The 13,951-nt window shown below is 43.9% G+C and overlaps 1 protein-coding gene across 4 annotated transcripts in view; it reads right to left on the bottom strand.

Annotated features, from left to right (window-relative positions):
• Positions 1-2,291: 2,291 nt before the first annotated feature.
• Positions 2,292-13,951, bottom strand: part of pus10 (pseudouridine synthase 10) — a 100,954-nt gene continuing 89,294 nt past the window's right edge. For all 4 annotated transcript variants that reach the window (XM_072507800.1, XM_072507801.1, XM_072507802.1 and 1 more), the window contains 6 exons: positions 10,210-10,286; positions 10,073-10,128; positions 9,857-9,974; positions 9,142-9,284; positions 7,478-7,577; positions 2,292-2,568 (listed from right to left, as the gene is read on the bottom strand). In XM_072507800.1, coding sequence (XP_072363901.1) covers positions 2,530-2,568; positions 7,478-7,577; positions 9,142-9,284; positions 9,857-9,974; positions 10,073-10,128; positions 10,210-10,286 — 533 coding nt within the window. In that variant the 3' untranslated portion in view covers positions 2,292-2,529. The remainder of the gene's footprint in view (positions 2,569-7,477; positions 7,578-9,141; positions 9,285-9,856; positions 9,975-10,072; positions 10,129-10,209; positions 10,287-13,951) is intronic.

Here is a 13,951-nt window from a genome sequence, read left to right as displayed (position 1 = left end):
TATCCACTTCGATAGGAAATCAGAACGACAGAGTATTATTTAAACAGTGATTGCTCTTGGCATCAAGGTGTCCTTGTACACCAGTCACCGAAAACAAGCATGCAGGTGCAGCAAGCAGTCAGGAAGGTAAATGGCATGTTGGCCTTCATTGCAAGAGGACCAGAGTACAGGGGCAACAGACGGAGGGAAAAAACAACCTGCTGGCACAGAGTCCGAGGAATTCATCCACACCTGTCCCAGTTACATTGGCCCAGTCAGACTGGACTCATAGAGGGGAAATACACAGGATGTCTCAGATCCATTGTTTTTCGGGACCATCGTTACTGATCAGCTATTAGCCCATTACAGAGTCTGATAGCCTCTTTCTCTGTCAATTGGGGATTAGTTGCATATCAATAGCAGGGAACTGTTCTTTTGTATAAATGGGAGTAGGTAATCAACCAAGAAAACGATGATAGCTTCAAGCCTGTAAACCGTATTAGAGAGCCTTCATTTGAGGAGCTGGGCGGAGCTTAGAGAGAGAGAGAGTGAGTTTATAAAATAACTGGCTAGGTCATAGAAGACAGAGAGTAGCAATGGAAGGGTGCTTTTCTGATTGGAAGGCTGTGACTAGTGGTGTTCCGCAGGGATCAGTGCTGGGACCTTTGCTGTTCGTAGTATATATAAATGATTTGGAGGAAAATGTAACTGGTTTGATTAGTAAGTTTGCGGACGACTCAAAAGTTGGTGGAATTGCGGATAGCGATGAGGACTGTCAGAGGATACAGCAGGATTTAGATTGTTTGGAGACTTGGGCGGAGAGATGGCAGATGGAGTTTAATCCGGACAAATGTGAGGTAATGCATTTTGGAAGGTCCAACACAAGTAGGAGATATACAGTGAATGGTAGAACCCTCAAGAGTATTGACAGTCAGAGAGATCTAGGTGTACAGGTCACTGAAAGGGGTAACACCAGTGAAGAAGGTAGTCAAGAAGGCATACGGCATGCTTGCATTGGCCGGGGCATTGAGTATAAGAATTGGCAAGTCATGTTGCAGCTGTATGGAACCTTAGTTAGGCCATGGAGTATAATGTTCAATTCTGGTCGCCACACTACCAGAAGGACGTGGAGGCTTTAGAGAGGGTGCAGAAGAGATTTACCAGGATGTTGCCTGGTATGGAGGGCATTAGCTATGATGAGGTTGAATAAACTTGGTTTGTTTTCACTGGAACGACGGAGGTTGAGGGGCGACTCGATAGAGGTCTACAAAATTATGAGGAGCATAGACAGAGTGGATAGTCAGAGACTTTTTCCCAGGGTAGAGGGGTCAATTACTAGGGGGCATAGGTTTAAGGTGCGAGGGGCAAGATTTAGAAGCGATGTACAAGGCACGTTTTTTTTTTTTTTTACACAGTAGTGGGTGCCTGGAACTCGCTGCCGTGGGAGGTGGTGGAAGCAGGGGCAAAAGTGACGTTTAAGGGGCATCTTGACAAATACATGAATAGGATGGAAATAGAGGGATACAGACCCCAGAAGTGTAGAACATTTTAGTTTAGATGGGCAGCATGGTCGGTGCAGACTTGGAGGGCCGAAGGCCCTGTTCCTGTGCTGTACCTTTCTTTGTTCTTTGTTTTAACCACACCCTATTATCACTCTTGCAATGAATCAGTCTTTCCGCACCGTCTACAGTGTCTCTTAGCCACTGTTGAGCGCTGACCTGGCGCCCATAATACCTATTCTTGCTATTTTCCATGTTTTGGTTATAGAACAGAAACAAAACTATTTTGTCTATAATGCATTGCTCCTCAAAGTAACACTAAACTTAAATCATGTCTCTGTTTGAGATGAACATGGCACCATTTAGAGATGGCTGTTCTTATGACACCCAACCAATGTTTCTCCCCCCCCCCCCCCCCCATCTGCATCACCTAAATAGAAATGATTAATCACACTCGTGTGAGAGATGCCACTGGTCCAAAATAGCTATTGCATTTCCCCATATAATACATCTCAAGTAATCTGCTGGGTGAAATGCTTGGAGTTCTTTTGTGCAAAATTAGAAGACATTATACAGGTGATTGCTATTTCATTTAAGTGAGCGACTCACCATATTGCAAACCAAATTGACATAGATCAGAATGAAAGATACATCTTGAAAACAAGATTGTTTTTGGTGCTGTATCTAGTTCCAGCAGGCAGTTTAACAACATATTCACCCATTCAAAAGCTTCAGAGGAACTATTATTTTAACGCAGAATGCCAAGTTACTAGCTGTAGGGCATTGGTTTACTTCGTACAAAACTGAGACATATTTAAAAAGACCAATTTATTTCAAATTTGTTGTTCATAAGACACAGACATTCCTATTGGTTTACTTTGCAATGATCCATTAGGACATGAAAACAAAACTAAACTTTAAAAAAATTGTGAAATGTCTATTTTCTTCTACTATTCAAACATGCATTAGTTTCCATGATATATCCAATAGTCTTTTTGGTGTAAGCTGGAACTGGACTCAATAAGCCAGCAATTGTACAAGCGCCAACACTTCATTCATCCAATGTGGGCGGCCAGTCAACATCTACAGACTAAAAGGAAAAAAAGGTCAACATGTGTGTATTGTTTTCCAACCTATGGACAAAACATCCACTGCACTGACTGACACTACAAGACTGAGGTTCGCCATTATTAGTAACCCCAGAAAACAGGCAAAGCCATTTTTAACACATAGAATGATGCAGCACCTTACACTATCCTAACGTTTTACACTCACATTTCCAAATCGGATCTAGAATTGCTTCCAGGAGAACGTCGGAGCAGAAAGTAGGGTGGGAGGGTGGGGGAGCAAAGTAAGAACAGGTTACTGATTTGGATGAACAGCCATGATCATAATGAATGGGGGAGCAGGCTCGAAGGGCCGAATGGCCTCCTCCTGCTCCTATTTTCTATGTTTCTATGAAAGTTGATACCAAAATGAAAAGAGAGCATCATGTGATACAGGTTCAGTTCTCGCACTGCATCCATTTCAGGCGACCACTCCTTAACGGACTCAAAGCAGTGGGAGAGAGTAGAATTGGGGTACACAGTTAAGGGGTCTCACACTTAAGACGGAGATGGGAATTTTTTCTTTTGAGTTTCTAGTCTGCAGAATTCTCTTTCCCTAGAGATCAGTGGAGGCAGCGTTATTGAATGGTTTTTTTAAGGGTAAGTTAGGTTCTTGATTGACAAGGGAGTGAAAGGTTACATTGGGTGGACTGGAGAGCAGATTTGAGGCAGACTGAGGCAGAGGAGGAGAGATAGGCAGTCTGAGGCGGAGGAGCAGAGAGAGACGCAAAGGAGCAGAGAGAGGCAGTCCGAGGGGAATGAGCAGAGAGGCAGTCCGAGGGGAATGAGCAGAGAGAGGCAGTCCGAGGGGAATGAGCAGAGAGAGGCAGTCCGAGGGGAATGAGCAGAGAGAGGCAGTCCGAGGGGAAGGAGCAGAGAGAGGGAGTGTGGGGCGGAGGAGCAGAGAGAGGCAGTGTGAGGCGGAGGAGCAGAGAGAGGCAGTCCAAGGGGAATGAGCAGAGAAAGGCAGTGTGGGGAGGAGGAGGAGAGAGAGGCGGAAGCTCGTCTTGGGGTCAAAATAAAATAAAGGTTGTGAACAGACTGGCTTGATCTCAGACTATTGCGGGGAGGGGGTTGAAGTCAATCGTGAGGGAAGGAATTAGGATCGGGGGACTAAAGCCAAATGACTCCAATGTTAAATTTCAGGAATCTTCTACTCATCTACTACTGGACGTCAGATAGACAGAATGATAATTTAGCAGTAGAGGAGTCAGAGATGCAAGTCTCATCAGTGTAAATGAGCACGTGTTTGAGAAATAGGAGTGGGCCAGGGACAAATCCTTGGGGAACACTGGAGGCAACAGTGCGGGAGCAGGAAGAGAAGCCACAGCAACTGATTGTCTGCTTTCAGCTAGATAATAATTAGGAAGATAATCGAATGAGAGAAAACTAGCAAGAAACATAAAAAAGAGACTGTGTAAGTTCAAGTAGCTGGAGCCAATGTTGGTCCCTTATGGGACGAAGATGAGGGATTAATAATGGAAACAAGGAAATGACTGAGACTTTGAACAAGTATTTTGTATCTGTCTCTCCAGTAGAAGACACAAAAAGCATCCAAGGATACGAGAAAACCAAGGGGGAATAAAAGGAGGAATTGAAACAATCCATTATCTGTAGAAATAAAGTACTTTGATAATGGGGCTAACAGTTGATCAGTCCGCTTGCATCCTCGGTATTAAAAATGGCTGAGGAGATACAGGACGCACTGATTGTAATCTTCCAAAACTCTCATTCTGAAATGGTTGTAGCAGATTGGAAAACTGAATATAATACCTCTACTCAAGAAAGGAAGGAGACAAAGCGCAGGAAACTATAGGCCAGTTAGTCTAACGGCTATCGTTTAGAAAATGCTGGAATCAATTATTAAGATAGTAGCAGCAGGATATTTAGAACATCCCAAAACCGTGTTGACTCGACCTGACTGTATGGAAGGGAAATCATGTTTGACAAATTTATGGGACTTCTTTCGACAATGCAGAAGATAAAAGGGGACCCAGTAGATGTAGTGTATTTGGATTGGCCAACGTATTCGTCAAAGTGCCACCTAAAAGGTTACTGCACAAGGCAAGAGCTCAGGATATTGGGGGATATATATCAGCGTTAATCGAGCCACCTCAATGAAGTCTATGGCAGAAAGGCTAGTGATGGCCATTCCATCCGCGCCAACTGAGACCCTCAAGTAGATGGGCAGTTAAGTGCCTAGAGATGGGTAGTGGACTTGCCACGAGGGTGGGCAAAACACACACCCTATTGAAGATATCTGGGGTGTCCTAGTTTCAAAGGCCGAGTGCCTATGAAGGAGGGATCCAGCATCAGGGATGGAGGGGGGAGGGGAAAGACTCGCTGCCAACCCCCTTCCCTGTGATCTCCCTCCCACCAGCACTCACCTCTGACAAAGTCCATTAGCATTCCTAGGTCTCTGGGTGGGTATAATCCCAGAGCTGCTGGCAGCTTTCCTTGGGTGGGTCCTCTGTCATGGAGGTACTTGAACCAAGGAAAGGCCTAACGCTGCCCAGCTAAGTATCTGATTGGCCTTTAATTTGGCTGGTCTTCTGGAAAAAAAGTGTCAATATGGGGCTCTTACCAAGCTCTCCAGCTGGCGCTGGAGACCCCTATTGCCTCCATTAAATACTGCCCAATGTGACTAGTGGTGGCCTGCAAGAATCTTGTGACGGGAGCTTCAACAATTCACTGCATTCATTAATAACTTAGATGATGGGTTAGAAAGCACATCTCCCAATCTGCTGAAAACACAAAGGTAGGCAGCACTATAAACAGTGTAGATGGAAGTGTGATATTACTGAGAAATATTGATAGGTTAAGTTAATGAAATCAATGTCAGATTTTTGCCAATTACTTCAGACCTAAAAATAAAAGAATCAGATTCCTTCCAAATGGCGAAAGGGTAAAACAGTAGTGGTTGAAAGAGATTTGGGGGTCCAGGTACACAAATCATTAAAATGTCATGAACAGGTGCAGAAAACAATCAAAAAGACTAATGGCTCCTGCCTTTTATATCTAAAGGAATAGAATAAAAGAGGGTAGAAGTCATGCTTCAGTTACACAAAGCCCCAGTTAGATTACACCTCAAGTACCGAGAGCAGTTTTGGGCACCACACCGGAGGTGGAATATATGGCCTTGGAGGGGTGCACTGTAGGTTTACTAGAATAATACCTGGACTCCAAAGGTTACATCACATGGGCAAGATTACACAAACTAGGGATTTAGGAGGTCAAGGGATGATTTGATTGAAGTTTTCAAGATACAGGGAGAAACTATTGCTGCTGGCTGCGGAGTCTTAGACTGGGAGGTTTAGGCTAAAAATTAAGAGTCAGAACTTTCAGGACTGAAGTTAGGAAACATTTTTACATGGAAGGATTTTTACATGGAAGGATAGACGAAGTTTGAAACTTTCCCTCTAAAACAGCAAATTGACACCAGATCAACTGACAAGTCAATTTGGAGGTTGATAGATTTCTGTTAACTAAATGTTGAAGGAATATGGGGAAAGATGGTCCTATAAGAGACAGATGACAATCAGCCATGAACCATGGTCTCGCTGAATGGCAGAATAGGCTGAAGGGCCTACTCCAGTTCCTATTTTCGCATAAGGATCAGAGAGAGACGGAGGCAGAGACAGAGGAGAGAGGAGAAGACAGAGAGAGAGAGAGAGAGAGAGAGACAGAGAGAGAGACACACACACACAGAGTCAGAGAGAGAGAGAGAGAGACAGAAAGAGAGAGACAGAGAGAGAAATGGCCCTACAGCAATTAACGCCCAGCAGGATGTTAATTGGCTAAAGACTCCACCTGGAAAGGAGATCCAGTCTTCGAGAACTGCCAGCCAATCAGATTGCCAGCTGGTCTGTAGTCCCAACAGTGCCAGTTTCAGTCTGGGGTTTTGGCAGGACGTAGCTAACAGGTCCCAGCAAGTGGAGTGAACGATTTTGTGGGCTAGGTTTGAAAGGACAGCGGCATTGCCTCCAATGGGCAGATTACACTCCAAAGGAGATACCAACCCCTTGCCCGTCCATGAAGCTACAGTTGATGTGCTACCCAATTGATGTAGCCCCCCCCTTGCCAGAGGTAAAATAGGGGCAGAGGAGGTGGGGTCAACAGGGAATGAGTGAGGCACCACCCCTGTAAAATGGGAGACAGGTTGGAGGAAGGCAGGTAGGTGGCAGGCAGGCCACACACTACATTTACGAGACACCCACATTCAAAGATGGCAGCCCTATGTGCAAAAGAGCACTTATGAATTCAGCTGCAAACAAAATATTTTCAGTGAAAAGAGTTGCAGTTTTACTCTGATACATATTGCCAGCTTGGCTCATTTGTCTGAGGTTCAAACTTTGCTACAAACCAGAGAACATAATCGAGACCAGCAATTTAGTGCAATACTGAAGATACTCTGCATTCTGAGAGATGTGCTCTTTCAGACGGGATGTTAAACCAAGGCTATGCTATTTGAGCAGCAGCAGGGAGGTCCCCTGGCCAACATTCCTCCCTCAACCATATCAAAAACAGAACTGGTGAGTCATCCCATTTTTCTGTAATCACCTTTTTGCTGTATGCAAATTAACTATTGCATTTCCTACAAGTGACTATACTTTAAAAATAAACTGGTGTAAAGCACTTGAGGAATATCCCGAGAACATGAAAGGTGCTTTTTAAAAATCCAGCTCTTCTTTGCAATATTCAGCATTAGCAACTCATTAGGAAATTATTTTGAAGCCAGATGATGCATATTTTGAAGCGTTCACAGAAATACAATGCTCAAGTATCCAGATTGGTGAAGCACTGAACTTTGTTCAAGCTCAGGAGGCTGATTCACAAACTCTTACATGCAAATGTTTGACATAAAATATAAACAAAAATTGAAAGGGCCCTCACCTCTACGTCAAGTTCAAGAATATCTGTTGTCATGTTCATTAGAGTGCCAAGATTTGGCTTTGTACGTCCAAAGTCTCCATGTACAAACTCTTTAACGTAGCTATCAGACAGTTCAGAAAACTTGAGTGGAATATTAAATATGAAACATCAGCAATGATGTAATCATCCTATCCAGTTAAAGTTCAGTCAGCTTCAACAAGTTCTCGAGCAACTAGATTCTAATTTGTGTCTATTAAAAGGTTAAACAATTCCAGTGCCACAGATATAAAATACTTCCATCTGTTATAAGTAATTAAAGTTGTCTAAAATTTCACTGATATTTATTTACTCATTAGATATCCTATTTAGCTTTAACATGAAACGAAGGTGGCACGATGGTGCGGTGGTTAGCACTGCTGCCTGATGGCGCTGATGACCTGGGTTCGATCCCGGTCCTGGGTCACGGTCCGTGTGGAGTTTGCATTTTCTTCCAGTATCTGCGTGGGTCTCACCCCCACAACCTAAAACGATGTGCAGGATAGGTCACGCTTAATTGCCCCTTAATTGGAATAAAAAATAATTGGGTATTCTAAATTTATTTAAAAAACATAAAACATAGCATTGGGAATATCTGGTCCCTCAGAACTAAAGGCAGTCAAAAATCGGAAGTTTTCAGGGCTGGATGATATACTGGGATGTGCATTGTAGGTGCTTATCTGCATCTTGAAGGGTATAAAAGGCATGATACTGTGACCAGTCTCCTCCATCCAGAAAGTTCCCCTGTGACTATACATGTAAGAGAGAGGATCTATTTAATTTTTTCTGAAATCCTCCCTTCTTCTCCTTCAGTATAGACCACAATCCCATCCTGGATCCTAATTGGAGATTACTTATATTGATTGAAACCCTGGTTTACCATCTTTATCAAGAGCAATTTTACTGTGGGAAGGACTGGGGAATCATGAACTTTATGCTTCCAGTGTAAATGTTATTATAAATGTTAGTGATTGGGTGAGTGGATGAATATGTAGAATAATGAGATAGGTAGATGAGTGAGGCAACAGATGATGAGTAGGATGGGAGGTGGCCAGGATGGCAGATGAGTCATGTCAGGGGCTAGCTGGATGGTGGAGCAGTCAGGTCTGGTCAGCGGAGTAGTCGAGAGATGTGGCTGGGTGGGGGGGGGTAGTACGTTTGGGAGGGGGGGGGGGGGGGGTAGTGTGGTTGAGGATTGCCCGTTGGAAACTCAAAAACTTCTCGGGAAATTTCCTCGGAAGTCTGTGCGTCAGGATTTCAGCACAGTCCCGGCACACATCCTGGGTCGTACACCCGGTCTCCGACGATATGGAGACCGGAAAATTTGCGTCTTAATGGTGTATCCCGTGGAAATGGCCACACTGCCAACAAAGAAATGATGCACCGGTTAGAAAAGAGATAAGGGAGACTCTCTGCTTTGTCAGAAACTTCTCAAAGAGACTTATTCTTTGACCCAACATCCTGGATTTAATTTAGTTTATTGTGCTGTAGATGCTGGTTCAGTAAGACTAAAACAGCAGATCTTCAGTTTTTTAAGTTCTGAAAACTGAACACAATGTTAAAACCACAGACATTCTCCAAAAAGATCACTGCTTTTGAACTTTTCCAGCTTTTACTTTATTTGTTGCCAAAAAAATATAAAAAGATACGTCCCAGCCTGAGTCTTCAAAATAAGATGAAAATGTTGTTGATCTATATACTCCACTTTCATGCTGTGTATTAAACGTGTTCTTACAGCTAGAGGCCGTCGGTGAAGGACACGCAATGGAGTCTTTTGGTCAAGTTTTAGGTCCTAAAGAGAGGTGTTGAAACATTAAATTGGCATATTTGAACATTAGCCATTTCTCTTAAATTCCGTGTATATACAAATTTTCTTTCACATTAATTGCTGCAAGTTTCACATTTTTAAAACCGCTTCAATAGCAAATTCATCATCCAGCTGAAAGCCCCAAACCATCACCGGTATCCTTGGTTTAAAGCTGGGTAAGTGCTTGCTCTAAAACAAGTGTAAGCAAAGCTCGAGTAGAATAGAATTAAAAATCAAGCGCTTTTTAAAAAAAATGCCTGCTTAGTGTGAAGATACTTAGGACACACAAACACTAGGGACCAAGTCAATGCTCAGTTAAAGTTCAGTTTAGACTGAACAGCAGGAAGTGCAAATAATTGTTGACCATGTTACTCCCACAGAAGTTAATTCTCACTGAGGGACAAGTCAAAGCCCCAAAGCTCATAGGGCTTAACAACCTTTCTTAAGATTCAAGTGATGGACCATTCATGGTGCCCATCTCAGAAGCTTTCTCTTTTGAAGCATCTTGTACACACATGCAATTCTGAAGATTTGCAAACATTTTGTTTTGTTAGTACCTTTAATTCCTCGAGAAAATCTATGTCATTTTTTCCTATAGCTTTCTCGGTCCATATTAGGGCACGGTATGACTTTGTCTTCTCTTCTTCACCTTCCTTCATGTGTCCTATTGCCTCCCTAAACAAATTGGGAACACATGATTTGCTTGTTTAGTTAATAAGCCATTTTGAAGAGTGGGGCCTGACTTAAATGCAGATTGGGTTGGTCGCGCTTACCTGGTCACTATTTGTAAATCTCGAACTCTGATTTTATCAGTTGAGCCATTAATTTTCTGTAAAGAAAATTCCACGTCAACAACTCAGTAAACCAATTCAAATCCCAAGGAATTCACTTTTGCAAACCTCTTAATTACCTCTTGAAGCTCTTTAAGCTCTTGCTGAGGAAACGATGTTCTATGTGGGTTAAGCAGCTCAATTGCAAAGGGTCTGCCTGGAACCAAGAGAAAGGAGAGGGGAACAAAATAATCAGTTTCACCCATTTGATAAAATATCGAAAAATCTTGGGAGGAGTTGCTGTTCCTCAAGCACATTGGGTAATTATTCAAAGTCAAATATAATATTCTCTGACCACCAAATAATCCATAAAAATCAGACCACCAAATAACCCATAAAAACCAACAATCCAATATATCAATGGTGTCAAGCCTTAGTTCAGTGGTCACACTCCTGTTCCACAGTCTTGCACACATCATCGAGGTTGACATTCCAGTGCAGTAATGAATGGGTGCTCACTGTACGAAGTGTTGTTTATCAGACGCGATGCCAAACCAAGGGCACACCCACATGGATGCCAAAGACAAAGGGAGCTGAGAAACTTTCCTGTTGTCCTTGGCAACATTTAGCTCTCAAGCAGCATCATTAAAATGGTTATTTTACTATTTGTGGGATACTGCTTCGTCCAAAATGGCTGCTGTGTTTGCAGGAAAATACCTGTAACTTGACTTCAAAAATAATTCACCACTTAAGGTTGGGACTTCTATGCAGGGCGCAGACTGGCGACACTGGACGAACTGACGAGGAAGTGGAAACTAGCAAGAGGACAGGAATTGAGACACCTTGAAATAAAGCACTTCCTCTGCAAAGAGACAGTAGGGTACCCCGGGGCCCCAGAAAGCACACTACTAGAGGATCTGATAGGCACAAGCAGCGAAAAAGAGGGGGCTATGATGGAAAATATACAGACAGCTACTGGACAGAGCCCGAACACCACTGGTCAGGACCAGACAAGAATGGGAGGACGAACTGAGGACAGAGGTAGGATGGGGACTCTGGAGCGAAGCACTGAGCAGGGTGAGCTCCACCTCCTCCTGCGCAAGGCTAAGCCTAATGCAGCTCAAAGTGGTGCACAGAGCGCACCTGACCAGAACCCGAATGAGCAGGTTCTTCCCGGAGGTGGAGGATAAATGTGAGCAGTGCCAGAGGGGCCCAGCCAACCACACCCACGTGTTTTGGACTTGCCCCAAGCTTGCTGGGTTCTGGACAGCCTTCTCAGAGGCAATGTCCAAGGTTGTGGGGGTGAGGGTGAAGCCATGCCTAATAGTGGCAATTTTCAGGGTATCGGAGCAGCCAGAGCTACACATGGGGAAGGGGGCCAACGCCCTCGCTTTCGTTCCCCTAATCGCGCGCCGGAGAATCCTGCTTGGCTGGCGATCGGCAGCACCACCCACAGCTGCAGACTGGCTCACTGACCTCTCGGAATTTCTCCACCTGGAGAAGATTAAGTACGCCACCCGAGGGTCAGAGGAAGACTTCCTGGATACTTGGGGACAGTTCGTCGGCCTGTTCCAAAACCTGTTCGAGGCCAGCAACGAGGAGTAAGCCAGGGGAAAAAAACGATGAAGAACCAAAGGACTGCACAACCCCGGGGGGAGGAAGGGAAAATGGGGAAACCACAAGAGACGAGGAAGGGTGCTGAAACCAATAAGGGGGGGGGGAGAGATATCATAGACCGATCCAGAGGGCAGCAAAATGTACATAGTTAGTCAAATGAAGGACAAAACAAACCTCTCTGTAAAATAAAGCAAATTAGCCCGGGCAAGAAAAATGTAATGTATAAGTAACAACTGTTTATAAATATGAGAAAAGCCAATAAAAAGATTTTTAAAAAAAATATAGTTCACTGCTTGCGAAGGGCTTGGAGACATCATGGGGACATGGCAGGTGCTACATAAATGCAAATCCGTTCCTTTTATTCAAAACTCACCAAATTCCTCTTACAGTAGCTCACAAATGCCACACCTCACATTTTTTTTACATGTCTGATTCACGCCTTACCCTTTGAAGTAAGTTTTAAAAATACAGTCTGTTCAAAGAATCCGTAGAAACCCTACAATGCAGAAGGCCATTCAGCCCATCGAGTCTGCACCGACCCTCCCCAGAGTACCCTACTTAGGCTCACTCATTGCCCTATCGCCATATCCCCACCTAACCTGCACATCTTTGGACCGTGCAAGGAAACCCACGCAGACACGGGGAGAATGACTATCCACATAGTCAGTCACCCAAGGCTGGAATTGAACCTGTGTCCCTGGTGTTTGTGTCCCTGGTGTTTGTGTCCCTGGTGCTGTGAGGCAGCAGTGCTAACCACTGTGTCTCCGTGCTGCCCTATTTATACATTACTTATTTTCTTGCAGCCTTCAGTTCAGAAAATAACTTGCAATTACATATAGTGATAGAAACAGGAGTAGAGTATTTAGTCTTTCGAGCACAAAATCTACACATTGCGATTAACTATCAGCTGCACTTCTGCTTTCAATTTCTCAATCTGACTGGTTTGCTCAAGGATGTTTCCTACTTTAACAGCAGGCCTATGTTCACTGTTGCATATACTGCCTCCTCAGTATAAGAACATGAGAAATAAGAGCAAGAATTGGCCATACAGCCCCTCGAGCCTGCTCAATAAGATCGTGGCTAATGTGATACAAAAGCAAAATACTGAGGATGCTGGAAATCTGAAATGAAAACAAACCAGGCTGGAAAAACCAGCACGTCTGGGATATTCTGTGGGAGAGAAAGAGAGTCAACATTTTGAGTCCCTTTGACTTCTTCAGAACAGAGAGGAGCAGCTCTGAAGAGTCATAGGGACTCAAAACAAAAACTGTTTCACTATCCCCAGATACTGACCAACCTGTTGAGGCTTTCCAGCATTTACTGTTATTATGGCTAATCTGATCTTGGCCTCAATTCCATTTTCCTGTTCCCCGTAACCCCTGATCCCCTTATAGTTTGAATACAAGTGTCTAGCTCAGCCTTGAACATATTCAATGACAGCCTGCACACAGATCTCTGGAGCAGAGAATTCCAAAGATCAGCACTCTCAAGAAATTCCTCCTTATCTCAACCTTCAATGGGAAACACCTTAGTCTGAAACGTTGCCCCTCGTCCTAGATTCCCCCACTGGCCCACCCCCCCCAATCACCTCCAACTCCTATTCACGTGCAAGCACTGGAGATTCAATGCCTGCCCATTTACCTCCTCACATCCCACCTTACAGACCTCATACACTCCTTCCAGTTAAAACAGTAATTTATTTGAACTTCTTTCAATTTAGTATATTGCATTTACTGCATTGAGAAAACCAGCTGAAGACTGGACAACCACTTTGCTGAAAACCTCCATTTAGTCTGAGCGCTAGGCCCAGAGTGGTCACTCACCTGTCATTTTAATTCTCCACCTTGTTCCCAATCTGATCTCGCGGTCCTTAGCTTTTTACATGGTTCTAATGAAACTCATTGTAAGTTAAGGGAGCAACACCTTGTTTTATCACAGGCATTTTACAACCTTCTGGACTCAACACCGAGTTCAACAAGCATTGGATTATAACCTTTGTCCCATTTTTCTGTTATTCCCAATTGCACCTCCTCTAGACCCATCTTTTGTTTCTTTACTTGTTCCATTACCATTTGCATCATCCCTGGTGTCTTTTAATCTCACCCAGCTCTCACCCAATCGTTCTCCCCACCCGACCATTCCCTCCTCCCACCCCAGCTTCTGCAGCCTCGGCATTTAGTTAAAACCAATTAGATCTCTAACTTCTTTCAATTTTGACAAAATGTCCTTGACCGAAAACGTTGCTTCGGTTTCTTTCACCATAAA

Source organism: Scyliorhinus torazame, chromosome 1 (assembly GCF_047496885.1).
Source record: "Scyliorhinus torazame isolate Kashiwa2021f chromosome 1, sScyTor2.1, whole genome shotgun sequence".
Classification (NCBI taxonomy): Eukaryota; Metazoa; Chordata; class Chondrichthyes; order Carcharhiniformes; family Scyliorhinidae; genus Scyliorhinus; species Scyliorhinus torazame.
Note: the sequence above shows the minus strand (reverse complement) of the source record. Positions and strands in the feature narration are given on the sequence as shown.